At 45.7% G+C, this 13655-nt stretch overlaps 1 protein-coding gene across 3 annotated transcripts; it reads right to left on the bottom strand.

The window, feature by feature from the left end:
• Positions 1-11570: 11570 nt before the first annotated feature.
• LOC138761405 (polyubiquitin-B) lies at positions 11571-13384 on the bottom strand. Of its 3 annotated transcripts, none has more exons than XM_069933449.1 (2): positions 13250-13384; positions 11571-12649 (listed from the first exon to the last, which is right to left on the bottom strand). In XM_069933449.1, the coding sequence occupies exon 2, from the start codon at positions 12644-12646 to the stop codon at positions 11726-11728; it is 921 nt and encodes a 306-aa protein (XP_069789550.1). In that variant the 5' UTR covers positions 12647-12649; positions 13250-13384; the 3' UTR covers positions 11571-11725. The 3 variants fall into 3 exon arrangements, with proteins under 3 accessions (XP_069789550.1, XP_069789552.1, XP_069789551.1); XM_069933451.1 differs by lacking the exon at positions 13250-13384 and adding an exon at positions 12853-12876; XM_069933450.1 differs by lacking the exon at positions 13250-13384 and adding an exon at positions 12780-12871.
• Positions 13385-13655: the final 271 nt, after the last annotated feature.

Here is a 13655-nt window from a genome sequence, read left to right as displayed (position 1 = left end):
ATGTCAGCAAAGTGGGAGTCCTGATCAGATCATGTCTCCCACAGCACCCCCGCCACCCCAGCCCCGTACATAGATGAGAGGTGGTGTAGCCCCTTGATGGTCAGCACAGTCACTGCCACCAGGACCTCCGGGTGAGGCTCAATGTAGTGGATCTGGCCTGCTCCCATGCTTCTGCGAATGTGTCCCAGGGATCTGTGGGCCACCCCCGGGGTTTGACCTGATGGCAGGTTGGGCAGTTTACGACCATTGATTTGACCTGGTCATCGGTTAGTGCGACCCTCTAACCCAGGGGTGTCAAACTCAAATTCACGGAGGGCCAAAATTAAAAACTTGGACTAAGTCGAGGGCCGAACTAAATATTTATTGAAAATTTTCAACAATATATGCATGTTTTCTCTTCTTTCAACATATGTAATGTTAAACTTTTTCTTATTAAAATAAATGTTTAATAATAGTTTTGGATAAACTCTTTCCAGAAGCATTAACAAATGAGAAATAAAATATTCAATAAATAATATTTCTCTATAGAGGATTTGTCAAATGTTGCTAGTGTGCTGTCGAATAGTAAAATCTGAGGGCTATTGAGAAAGTGCGAGAATAACATGATTCCTGAAACAATCAAATGGGTGACTGATTGTGGGCATTTGCCATGCCCTTTTTCCATTGGTACAGATATCCTTTAAATTTACACACTTTTCAAGTTTTATGCCTAATGAGCTTGTATCCAGGTGCAGGACCATTTTTAAACAGGAATATATTTATCACTGTGACATGAAACTATTGGAAGATCGTTTTATCCTGAGATTAAAGTTCGTAATACTTACTCAGGCCTGTGTGCGGGAGGGCGGGGTTTGCGGGCGATCGGATTGGACAACGACAGTGCGGGGGGCATCGGCTCTCGCTGCAGGGCGGCATCTCAGCGGATCAGCGGCCCCGTCACCGTGAGTCGCGGGTCGGCCTGCGGCAGGGAGGGGCAGTGGGCAACGGTCCTGGCGAGGTCAGGCCCCCCCTGAGTTTCTGCTGGACCCCCCTTGACCTGCTGAGTTTCTCCCGGACCTCCCTTGACCTGCTGAGTTTCTCCCGGACCCCCCTTGACCTGCTGAGTTTCTCCCGGACCCCCTCCCCTTGACCTTCTGAGTTTCTCCCAGACCCCTCACCCTTGACCTGCTGAGTTTCTCTCGTACCCCCCTTTGACCTGCTGAGTTTCTCCCGGACCCCCTTTTCTTTCCATGCCGGTGTCCCAGGACCTTTCCAGGGCAGTCTCCGCGCTCAGGACCGCGCTGGGATCCCGGTCAGCGGTGGAGGAGCAGGTGAGCGCGGCTAATCCCGATCCAGCCCACGCCACTCCTGAGATTGGCGGGGAGGTTCCACCCTACCTGCCCGACCAGCCTCGCTCTCCACGTGTACTCCGAGCACCCGCCGCTGGTCCGGTGGGAAGGCGCAGGGCGGCCGGCGCCCCCATCGCCAGGCGGGGAGCCCCAATCTTCCCTCCGGCGTCCCGACTCCATCTGCAGCTCCAAGAAACGCTGTGCCACTGGGGTTCCGGGCGCTGGGAAGCGGCCTTGGCTTCCCCTGACACCGGCCAGGCCACGCTGCGGTGGGGGGGGGGGTGGGTGGGGGGACATGACAGCGTGTTTTTAAAACCACCCACCACTACTTTTCAAGGACCAGGATTTTTCTCTCTCTGTCTCATCCTGGGACACAGTGGTTACTGTGCATGCGCTATACTGGCGCGCCGGCCAGCGGGCCACCTCTAATACATTTTTGATATGATCTTGCGGGCCAAAAGAGTTTGACATGTGTGCTCTAACCCATGGCCAAGTCCCATCTGCTCCCAGGTGCCCACAATTGCAGTGTTCCCAGGCCGCCAGAGCTGATACGTTCCAGATGGGTTACCACGGAGCATATCTGTGAGGCTTCGACCACGGCTGCATTGTGGGCAGTCTCCTCAGTGACCTGGGAGGTGTGGGCATCCACATAGTGGACCATGGTGTGGTACTCCCCCACTCCCCATGGGGCTGTCCCCAGAGTGGCCGTCCGTGAATCTCTCACCCCTCCTCATGCCCCCGTTGTGTCCACATCGCCACGCTGCTGGCAACAGCCCAAGAGTTGGTGTAGATGCAGATGGGCCCAGTGGCTTCTCTGAGAGTCACAGCTGCAGCCGCTAGTTCGGCCAGCTGGCTGGATCTCCCAGTTCCATCTTGTGTGAGGGTCTTGCCCATGATGGGGTGGAGCATTGTGACTTTCCATTGCTGTTTTACCCTCTTCCAGGAACTGGAGCCATCAGCGAACCCAACTTCCCCCTGCTCTTCAGAGATCAGGTCGTCAAATGATTTTCCCCATTGTTACAGGAGAGGGGTGGATGGTGGGGCTGTCACCGTTGGGTAGGGACATGATCTGTTTGAGGAGGCGTCTCACCCACTCTGGTCCTGCCTCAGCGTGATCTGCAATGTACCACTTCCAATTCACCACAGAGGGCCATTGGGATGGGCCTCTTTATGAGTGACGTCGCAGATTTTACCCAGCTCATGTTGGGGAGATGAGGCCAAAGTTCAAAGAAGCGCCCAGTAGCTGCCTCTCAAAAGGTGGCCTCAGGAAGGGTCCTGGTCTAGAATCTGAGTGGAACCAGTAGCCTTGTGGCATCTACCAGAGGTTCCATTCAGCCACCGTGTTGGTAGCTGTAGCTCAAACGGCAGCGCACTTCATCGCGGAGTCATTGGGAGGGCTTGTTTTACTGCTTGTTTGACAGTTTCAAATGCCACCTGCTGGCCGGATAGTTAGTGTGAACAGCTCATTTGATCTTTCAACATCCTCACTGCCTGTGGGAATAAGCTGTTCCTCAGCCTCCTGATCCTCCTGTATTCTTTCCTGATGGGAGCAGTTGAGAGATGCTGTGTGCAAAGTGGAAGGGGTCCTCAATGATTTTGCAGGCCCTCTTCAGACAACCATCCTGGTAGATCATGTTGATGGTGGGAGTGGGGTGGGGAAGAAAGACTCCAATGATTGTCTCTGGCACTCATGGTCCTGTGGATTGATCCATTTCTCTGCAGCAACTATACCTTGCTGTGATGCAGCCAGGCAGGACGCTCTTGATTAGCTCCTGTAGAAGGTTGACATAATGATGGCTGGTCGACCTTGCCCATTCGGTCTTACTCCTGTACACTCCCTCTGCCTATACAATGATAGTGGCATCAGCAAACTTGTAGATGGCAGTTGAATTGTGCCTACATACCACAGTCATGGGTGTAGAGAAGTAGGGCTCAGCATACATCATTGAGGCGCGCTTGTGTAGATTGTCAGTGAGGAGGAGATGTTGTTACTGAACCGTTTTGACTTCCAATGAGGAAGACAGGGATCCATTCGCAGCGGGAGGTGCAGAGGCCTAGGTTTTGAAGCTTGCTGTCCAGTACTGAGGCAATGCTGGTGTTGAATGCTGAGCTGTCATCAATGAAAATCAACCTTATGTAGGTATTGGTGTTGCCCAGGTGATCCAGGGCTGAGTGGAGAGCCAGTGAGATTGCATCTGCTGTGGAATGGTTGTGGCGGTAGGTGAATGGAAGAGAAGCAAAGTGAAATGATGGACAAGGATTCTGTGTTCTCGTTTCCACTTTCTGCCCAGCATATCCTCTTTCACCAAAATGTTTTTCTTTCCCACCCATCCTTGAGGACATGCTCCAAAATAGGCACTTGGTCACCATCTCTAACACTTTCACTGTTCGCACTTCATTTCTAATTTCACTGCAAAAATGCATATGGAAGTTCATTTTGATGTTGTCTTGTCACAGGACAAGGAGATACAAAGGCTGTTGCATACTTCATTCAATGCCTATAAAAGTTGAATGAGGAACTAAACAATGTATCACTGTAAATGCTGGATAGTGTGAAATTCAAGAAGATGCATATCTAATACACAGAAGAGGGTAAAGAATTTCCCCTTGAAAGAGCTTTATTTACAGAATTTTTTTTAATTTCACGTCTTCCATATGTCCCTCAGCTATTTTCATCCTAAAATGAAAAGACTATCATTACATGATATGGAGCATGTTTAACAGTATTTGTAGTTACTGACAAGTTTACAGTTACCGACATTGTCGAAATTCTGCCTTGCCCGTAGGAAAAAGAAAAGAATTTCAGGGTTGGATGTGATGTCGTGACTCTGGCAACATATATGACCTGTGACAGCACAGCTGATTCAGTTAGCGTAATGGTTAGCTCGATGCTATTGCAGTGCCAATGACCTGGTTCAAATCTGGTGCTGTTCCTAGTGTCTATGTGGGTTTCCCCCTGGGAGCTCTGGTTTCCTCCCACCCTTCAAAAACATACGGTTTGTAGGTTAATTGTGGTATTTGGGCGATGGGCTTGTAGCCCAGAGGGCCTGTTCTGTGCTGTATGTCTACATTTTTTTTAAATTACATCCTTCAGCCCACATGCCTGTATCGAACATGATGGCCAAATCCAATTGAAAATCTGCTGTTTCGCTCCTGATAGATGTCCCTTCATATTCATGTGTCTATCGAGAAGCCTCTTTAGCTCTACTATTGTATCTGCTTCCACCTTTATACCTGGCAGCCTGTTCCAGGGACAAGTCACAACACTATATGTAAAACATTTGCTCCTCACTTCAACTTTCTCCCCTTCACCTTTAAGTGTGACATTATCCTGGGGAAAGACTCTGACTGTTCAACCTATCAATGCCTCTCGTGATTTTATACACTTCTACCAGGTCTCCTGTGCTCAAGAAAAGACAGCTAAACATTGTCCAATCTTTCCCCTTTAAACCAAACCTCTTCTGTAGCCACCTCATTTTTCCTGTAACGGGGCAACCAGAATTGCACATAGCGTTCCAAGTGCACCCTAACCAAAGGGTTATATAGCTGAAATATGCTCTCCTTACATTTATACTCAGTGCCGCGCCAATGAAGACAAACGTACCTTATGCCTTCTTTGTCACCCAACCTACTTGTGCGGACACTTTCAATTAAGCAGCTGGATCCTAGATCCCTCTGCCCTACCATTAACTGTACACATCCATTTTAAATTTGACCTCCCACTTGTCCAGGTTAAATTCCATCTGCCATTTCACTGCCCAACCTGTGACTGATCTATAAGATTATGAGAGGTGGACTGCCAGCAACTGTTTCCCAGGCAGGATCAGCAAACACCAGAAGACATGTGTACCAAGTGATGGGAGGGAACTGTTTTTTTTTTTTGCAGGCACATGGATGAAGGAAAAATAGAGGGATACGGGGTAGGGAGGGTTTAGTATTTGTTTTTAAAAAAGGAATAGATGGGTCAGCACAACATTGACTGGGTGAAGTGCCTGTACTGTCGACCTCTTGCTCTACTGCCTTAGAGAGAACATCTTGATTAGAGAACTCTTGGGATAGATAGAAGAGTGAGTTCTCATCAGTGTTTATATCTTAACTGATGCTGATTACAAACAGGCACGTGGAGCTGCAAGATGTGGTCAGTAAACAACAGATGGCCCAGCCTTATAGACTATAAATCTTAGTCGGCCATTTTAACCTGGCCTGTATTAAGAACAACCTGCCCAACTACCACCAGAGGTCCCAGGACACTCAATCACTGCTACACTAAAATAAGGAAGGTCAATTGTTCTTTCCCGAGACCACATTTTGGCAAGTCGGATCACCTGGTTGTGCTCCTTCTACCTTCATATAGACAGAGCCTAAAATGAGAGGCTCCAGAGGTCAGGACAGCTAAAAGGTGGCTGCAGGAGGCTGAAGAATGGTGTAACAGAATATAGTTGTTTTTGGGAGATAAATTGGGACAGGCTTTTTACTGTAGGTCACATACAAACACTTTAAACAGATCTTATTTAAAATACTGGAGCTCTACTAATGCTGGACATTTCAGCCCCAGAACCTTTGCAGAAGCTTTGGAGAGTGCCCAAGAGGCTTCACCAATGAATTGTTGTTTACAAAAAGGCAATAGGTGAAATAACTTGTCGGAGCCGTATTCTGTTTGGAGTGGAACCTGCTGTTCTAGGAGGGTCATGTGGTTTTGCAAGCAGAGTCAAACAGGCTTTTTTTCTCTCAGAGAGACAGAGACAGCGATCAGTTCTCAGTTTTACAGACAGCAGTAGCAGCAACTAGGACTGGAACAGGACAAACTGGCAAGCTTGTGGAAAAACCCATTTGGAAGAAGGGTTCAGCCTGGTCGAAGCCCTTGTGATTCATGCAAGAGGAGAGGACAAGCTGTCTAATGTTTCACTTGAAAGAAGAGAAACAAGAAGAAACTCTGTGTGGACCTGAAAAAAAGAGGTTATCATCCGGAGAACCCTGAGGGGGAAAGTTTCTTCGCAAGACACTGAAGTAGTGGGTGTCAGCGTACAACAAATCTCTCACTGAAAACTGACAAGAACTTTCCTGAGTGGTAACCATTTGTCTTTCAAGCACCAAAGCCTGGTGAACTTTATGATAAATTCTGTGCACAATATATGAATTGTCTGCAACCAGTCATCTTGGAGGAATGAGAAGTGAGATTGGACTGTGAACCAAAGAACTTTTCTAAACTTACACATACATTACATATGCACTTAGAATTAGAAGGGGGTTAAGTTAGGTTAATTAACTCAATAGTGATGTTAAAGTGTGATTCTGATATCATGTTTAAAGATAATTAAAAGCAACTTTTGTTTAAGTAACCATTTGTCTTGGTGAATATCTATTGCTGCTGGATTTTGGGGTGCTCTGGGCTCGTAAGAATAGTTACAGGACTTCCTTGAGTCAGCAGGTTGGGTGGTATTCAAGGACTCAGCTGAGGATCACAATTACACCAGGCTGCCCACCAAATTGTTCAGGGTTTTCCCCAACCAGAAGTCCTGGATAAACAACAAAATCCAGAACCTACTGAGAGCCAGTTACAGGCATTTAAGTCCAGAGCTCCAGATCAATACAGGAGTATGAATGACCTACTAAAATCATTATCTTGGAGGATCTTTCCTTGACCGAACACACTAATGACATTGTGAAGAAAGCACATCAGCATCTCTACATCCTCAGGAGTTTGCAGAGGTTTGGTATTACACCAACAACTGCTACTCCTTCATCAGACTCCTTAACAACAAATTCAATCAGGGACTCCTTGGACACTTTATTGAAAATTTTTTGTTATTCTCTCTGTATTGCAGTTTGTTTACAGTTCTTTACTTGTTTACATGTTTATGCTGTGTACAGATTTTTTTGCACTACCAAGGATTCTGCCTCACCTGCAGGAATAAAGAATCTCAAAGTTGTATGTGATGTTATATATGTACTCTGACAATAAATCTTAACTTTGTTAACAGGCCCTCCCAGCCCACAAGCCTGTGCCACCCAAATACCCCAATTAACCTACAAACCCCCCCTCCCATACATTTTTGAGAGTCGGAGGAAACTTGAGCACCCAGAGGATACCCACACATACATAGGGAGAAGAAACAAATTCCTCATAGACAGCACTGAACACTGAAGTTGAACCCTCGACACTGGCACTGTTATAGTGTTGTTAACCCTTACACTCTGCCGATTGTCCAAAAATCCTCTCCTTCAGCATACTCTCTATGTTCCCTACCACTGATGTGAGCTTTACTGGCCTAACATTATCCTTTTTTACCTTCTCACCAATCCTCTGGGATCTATTCTGTCACTAGTGAGGATGCAAAAACCTTTGTCAAGCTACCAGCTATCTCTTCACTAGCCTCTTTCAATGACCAAAAGACCCACGGGATATCCATCTCAATGTCCCTGAAAGGACCGAACACCACCTTTCTTGATCTCATTATGCTGTCCATATTCTCCTCCTCCTTGGTAAACACTGATGCAACATCCTCATTTTGAACTTCGCCCACTTCATTTGACTCCAAGCATAAATTCCCTCCTTTGTCCTTGAGGGATCCTATGGTTTCCAGTCATCCTCTTCTTCAAAGTTCAAATTTATTGGACACACATGACATCATATATAAACCTGAGATTCTTTTACCTGTGGGCCAGGCAGCATTTCCACTTATCGGTAAATGTAAACTAAAAAGATAGGTATATAAAAGAGAGACGTTCACAAAGAATGTAAACAAACTGCAATGCAGAGAAAAAAATATTCAGTAATAAATAATGTGTAAGTAAAGGTCCTTAAATTTAAATTTAGACATATAGCACGGGCCCACATGCCCACTGCCGCCAAATTGTAGCACATCCAATTAACCTACAATCCCGTAAGTTTTGAAGGGTGGGAGTAAACCCACGCAGATGGGGGAGAATGTACAAACTCCTAACAGACAGCACAATATTCAAATCCAGTGTTGCATGAACTGTTTCACTAATCATGCCACCACTTAAATGGGTCTGTTTAGAAGTTTCATGTTGGAGAGGTAGCAAATGTTCCTGAACCTGGTGGTATGTCGTTAAATAACATCAATGATAATATCAAGAGAATCGATTATAAAATATCATAGGATTGCAATTTAATATGAAATCAATCCAGATCCAGTGGGATTGATCTGAAAACAATGTAACGGAGGATCAAGTCATAACTCAGTATTTCTACATTCATGAGATGTGGAGAAGAGTGGGATTGATTTCCCATCGCTAACTGCTCTTGAACAGGGTGGCATTTCACAACAAAGTATTGACTACATGATGTGTGGGCCTGGGGACTTGTACACACCAGACCAGGAAAAGTCAGGAGATAATCTTGTCAGACTCATATTTAAAATCCAGTCTGTTTTTCAATGTCACAACTGCTGACACAGCCCATTCATTGTACATATTTAATGAAATTACTTTTGACCTCCCAGCTGCTGTGGTTTGATCTGAACTTGCATGTCCAGATCACAAAGTGAGCTTCTGAATTACATCCTGAAATATCATGCCAGTGTATCCCTGCTGAATGACACCAGAGACCAACAAAATGGTCAAATGTTCACATACTGCACAGGATATCTGCTCCGCATACACTGCCATTCTACACCTTCATTCATTCTACTTCATTGGGCTCCCTCCTGTTCCGTGCACTCCGCTTCCCTCTCCCAAACACACTTGGCCAGTCCTCCAGTGTATTTTACACACTTTTAAGCACAAGTATAAAATGCCTTGGGGATTACCTTATTCCTGCTTTCAGAATCAGTATTGTCATGAATATTTCACAATATTTGGTGTCTGACGACAGCATTTCAGTGCAAATATTGGTATTAAATCACATTTAAATTAGTGCAAAAATAAAAGAAAGTGAGGTAGTGTCTGTCCATTCAAAAATCTGATGGCAGAGGGGAAGAAGCTGTTTTGTACCATTGGGTGTTTGTCGTCAGGCTCCTGTACCTCCTTCCTAATGGTAGAGTGAGAAAAGGGCATGGCCTGGATGATGAGGGTCCTTGAAGCACCGCCTCTTGTAGATGTCCTCCATAGACTGAACCTCATGATGGCAGTGTAAAGTTGGCAACTGTAGACTTTTCTTGTCCTGTGCATGCAACCAGTCAGGACACTCTCCATGGTACACCTGTAGAAATTTGCAAGTCTTTGGTGACATACCTCAAATTCCCAATGACATGTAGCTGCTGGCATTTTTTGATTGTATTGACACCCAGGAACCTATAGTTCTTGACCCTTTCCACAACTTATTTCCCCTTTCTGAAATCCATAATCAACTCCTAAGCTTTGCTAACGTTGAGTGCAAGGTTGTTGTGACAGCACTCAATAGCTGATCTCCTTTCTTTATCCTTACTCATTGCTGTCTGTGATTACACCAACAACCAGTTTCCTCACGTATAATTGGGTAGCACTGGCTCGTGGGCCAAAATAGCTTGCTACTGCACTCTAAATTAAAATTTAATGCAGGCAAATAGGAGTAGCCCAAAAGAACCTGTTCCATACTGTCTCACTTTGTTATTCAGCAGTTATTTTGTATGGTTTTCAACAGATCAAGGAAATATCTAATTTATTTTGGTCACCCGCAGCACAGGATTCCTCAACTGCTGAACCTCTCACTGGTCCACTGCCATGGACACCATATCAGATCATCTCACTGGGGTTGTTCTTCCAATTTCTGGTGCTGTCCTGGACTGCTGCTCCCTGGAGTTTGCAACCCCTCATGGCCACTGCCAAGTACAGATTTTGCCATCTTGGGCAGACCCCATAGCTTCAGGATTGTACTTCTGGACGAGACACATGAATATCCAAAGAGGGATACAGTACTGAAACGTCATTTTTTTTCTTTAAACTGAGAATTTGTTTTCATCTTGGGATATTATATCTTGGCAGTTCTGGTCATTTTAATTTTTACTGTTGTAGCTGTCATTTTATCTATCTGTTTGATCGCAACAAGATAGATTTTGATGCACCTGTAAAGATCGAGTGAGGTAGGCCTTTTCTCTTTTGGGTTATGAAGAGGCAACTTAATATATGTTTAAGATTAAAGCACTGGTAAGCTGGACAGCCAGCACCTATTCCCCATGACCATTATCAGAGGAAATCTGTTTAAAGCGAGTAGAGGAATGTTCAGGTGAGATGCCAGAGTTAAGTAGTGGCTGTCATGAACCCAAGGGAAGATTAGATTGATTGTGGATTAAGTTTATATAGGTTAGCATAGCATTTAAATTTAGACATATAGCATGGGCCCACAAGGTTAGCTGGATGTGAAAGCAGGCAGGAGAGGAAAGGCAAGTGGGAGATTGTTTTGGCTTTGAAAGATCAAAGATGGGGGCAGGGCCAACAGAAACTAGACTATATTAATGTTATCTGGTTGGAGGGTCTCAGTCTGGCAGTGCATGTTGGCAAAGTAATGTGACAGGGTGCTAGTAGGATTTTCCAGAGGGAAATGGTGATAGCTTCCAATTTATTAATATTGGCTAAATTAACAAATGCACTTTATTTCCCCCATCATTCAAATTAAGGATTACCTTCAGACACCACTTTGGCTCTTGACATCATCTGCAATTTTACTTCAGGAAGGATACAGTAATTATGATGCCCATTAGCTCAATGTATTGAGACAATCTTGAAACTCAATGACAGCTACACAAATTGAAGGTCAAGCTGCATCTGCCATGAAACTAGATTGCTTTAACTCAATTTGTTAATCCATATCAGCATTCAAAAACCGAACTATTGCAGATGGACAGTCTACCCCTACTCACAGCACTACTTGCATGTGAATTTATGAAGAGCTTCTTTTAATAGCCCCAATTTAATTATTGCAATTAGCATGGTGGTTCAAGTTACATATATTCCTGTATTTGCTCTGAGCCACCCAATTCACGTCCCTAATGAGAAATATAAATTTAAGATGCTATTTACCCATGTTATAATTCAACTTGCTTTCTCTCCCCCCCCCCCCCCCAAAATGTCCTCTCCTGGTATCAAGCTGTGCCACTGTTCAAGGGACGACATTCCCTCCACCATGCAATGTTGTTTTGGAGCAACACATCTTTGGCTCAAGGCCCATTGGGGCAATTTAATTTGCATCATTGGTGGTATAATCTTGGTCCTGTCTTCCAGGAAGCAAAATTTGGTGCATCTGTACATTGTACTCATGCACAAACTCATGTGGTCATGAAGCATGCAAGATTAATGCAACAGTTTCAATGGTCCATTTCCTTTATTTTAGCTTTAACATTCCCAAGCAAACCACCAAAATAAGCTTGCAACAATTTTATTCTGAATGACATGGGAAGACTCTTTAATCAACAATTTAAACTAGAGGCAAGAAAATTACCCACAAAATGCCAAACAGTTTAACAATTGCCCCCCCTCAGACGAAGAACCAAATGCAGGGTTGATTCTTTCTGAATATTGTAGTCAGACAAGGTGCGACCATCTTCTAGTTGCTTGCCTGCAAAGATCAAACGTTGTTGGTCAGGTGGGATTCCCTCTTTATCCTGAATTTTGGCCTTCACGTTCTCAATGGTGTCACTGGGCTCCACTTCCAGGGTGATGGTCTTGCCAGTCAGGGTCTTCACAAAGATCTGCATGCCACCTCTCAGCCGAAGCACTAAATGGAGGGTAGATTCTTTCTGAATATTGTAGTCAGAAAGAGTACGGCCATCTTCTAATTGCTTGCCTGCAAAGATCAAACGTTGCTGGTCAGGTGGGATTCCTTCCTTATCCTGAATCTTGGCCTTGACATTCTCAATGGTATCACTGGGCTCCACTTCCAGGGTTATTGTTTTACCAGTCAGGGTCTTCACAAAAATCTGCATGCCACCCCTCAGACGCAGCACCAAGTGCAAGGTTGATTCTTTCTGGATATTGTAGTCAGAAAGAGTACGCCCATCTTCTAACTGCTTGCCTGCGAAGATCAAACGTTGCTGGTCAGGTGGGATTCCCTCCTTATCCTGAATTTTGGCCTTAACATTCTCAATGGTGTCACTGGGCTCCACTTCCAGGGTGATGGTCTTGCCAGTCAAGGTCTTCACAAAGATCTGCATGCCACCCCTTAGCCGCAGCACTAAGTGCAGGGTTGATTCTTTTTGGATATTGTAGTCGGAGAGTGTGCGTCCTTCTTCCAGTTGCTTGCCAGCAAAGATCAAACGCTGCTGGTCAGGTGGGATTCCTTCCTTATCCTGAATCTTGGCCTTAACATTCTCAATGGTGTCACTGGGCTCAACCTCAAGGGTGATGGTCTTGCCAGTCAGGGTTTTAACAAAGATCTGCATATTCTGTAAAACAAGGCACAAATTATTACCAAAATGTTAACCTCGTCAACTCCAGTCTTAACCTGAGAGCTTTGTCAAGAGCCTAGTTTCAATAGGTGACAGCAAACAGATTTTGCGCTTCAGCGCCATCTACCCCGGGAACACCAGGCTTAGTCCAGGGGCGGCTACATGGAGAGAAGAGGCTGCAGCGTTGAGTGGCGACTCACCGACTGATCGAGTCCGGGTTTAAGTGGGCGGGCGGGCGGGAGAGGGAGGCTGGTTGCAACAAACACCGCCTATTGTGACGTAGCGAAAGGCGGCGCCACGTGACCAACACCGCCCCGCCCAGTGGCGGCCAAACACCGCGGGATGTCGTCACCCCTTAAACTGCTGCGTCATCGCCAAAAAACCCACTCCAAATAACTATTTTCCGCTAGTTCTCTCCCAATTTATAGGCAAACTGGTGCGAATATAAAATTCTGCGCATCAACAACCACCGCTATCGGACCAAACGCGCTAAAATGTTGAAGCTCAACAAAAGTGAACAGTACAACGGAACCACAAACATTTCCCCGCTAAGCAGCTGTTAATCCAACTGGGTATATCAAACATTTAACGTCCTACCGTATCCAACACAGCGTTAACTCGCCACACGACCAGGCAACAAATACACACGTTCCTGTTCCTCCGATGCGAATGGCGACGCACCCGCCGTCCTGACTTTTATAGGGTCAACGGCCTCCGCCGCAGGCCCCGGAACTACTTCCAGCGCACTACATCAGGCGGCGCCCAACGCATTAAAACAGGCGGTGAACTACATCGGCCGGCGTGTTGCGTCAGGCGGCGCACTACATCGGCCCTGCGTCAGGCGGCGCACGACGTCGGCCGGCGCGTTGACCTTGATAAAGTCTTATGTTTGTTTGTTATCCTTTGGGGAAGTGAAATGATCCGAGGGAACGGAAGAAATAGATAATTTTCTGAGTTCCATCTAAAAAATGCATTTGGCGGTCACTGCAAGTGCTGCGGTTGC

Source organism: Narcine bancroftii, chromosome 4 (genome assembly GCF_036971445.1).
Source record: "Narcine bancroftii isolate sNarBan1 chromosome 4, sNarBan1.hap1, whole genome shotgun sequence".
NCBI lineage: Eukaryota > Metazoa > Chordata > Chondrichthyes > Torpediniformes > Narcinidae > Narcine > Narcine bancroftii.
The sequence above is the reverse complement of the archived record's forward strand: the minus strand, read 5'-3'. Positions and strand labels throughout refer to the sequence as shown.

Excerpts from the sequence above, each read along its gene's own strand:
- LOC138761405 (XM_069933449.1), bottom strand. The coding sequence starts at position 12,646 with ATGCAGATCTTTGTTAAAACCCTGACTGGCAAGACCATCACCCTTGAG.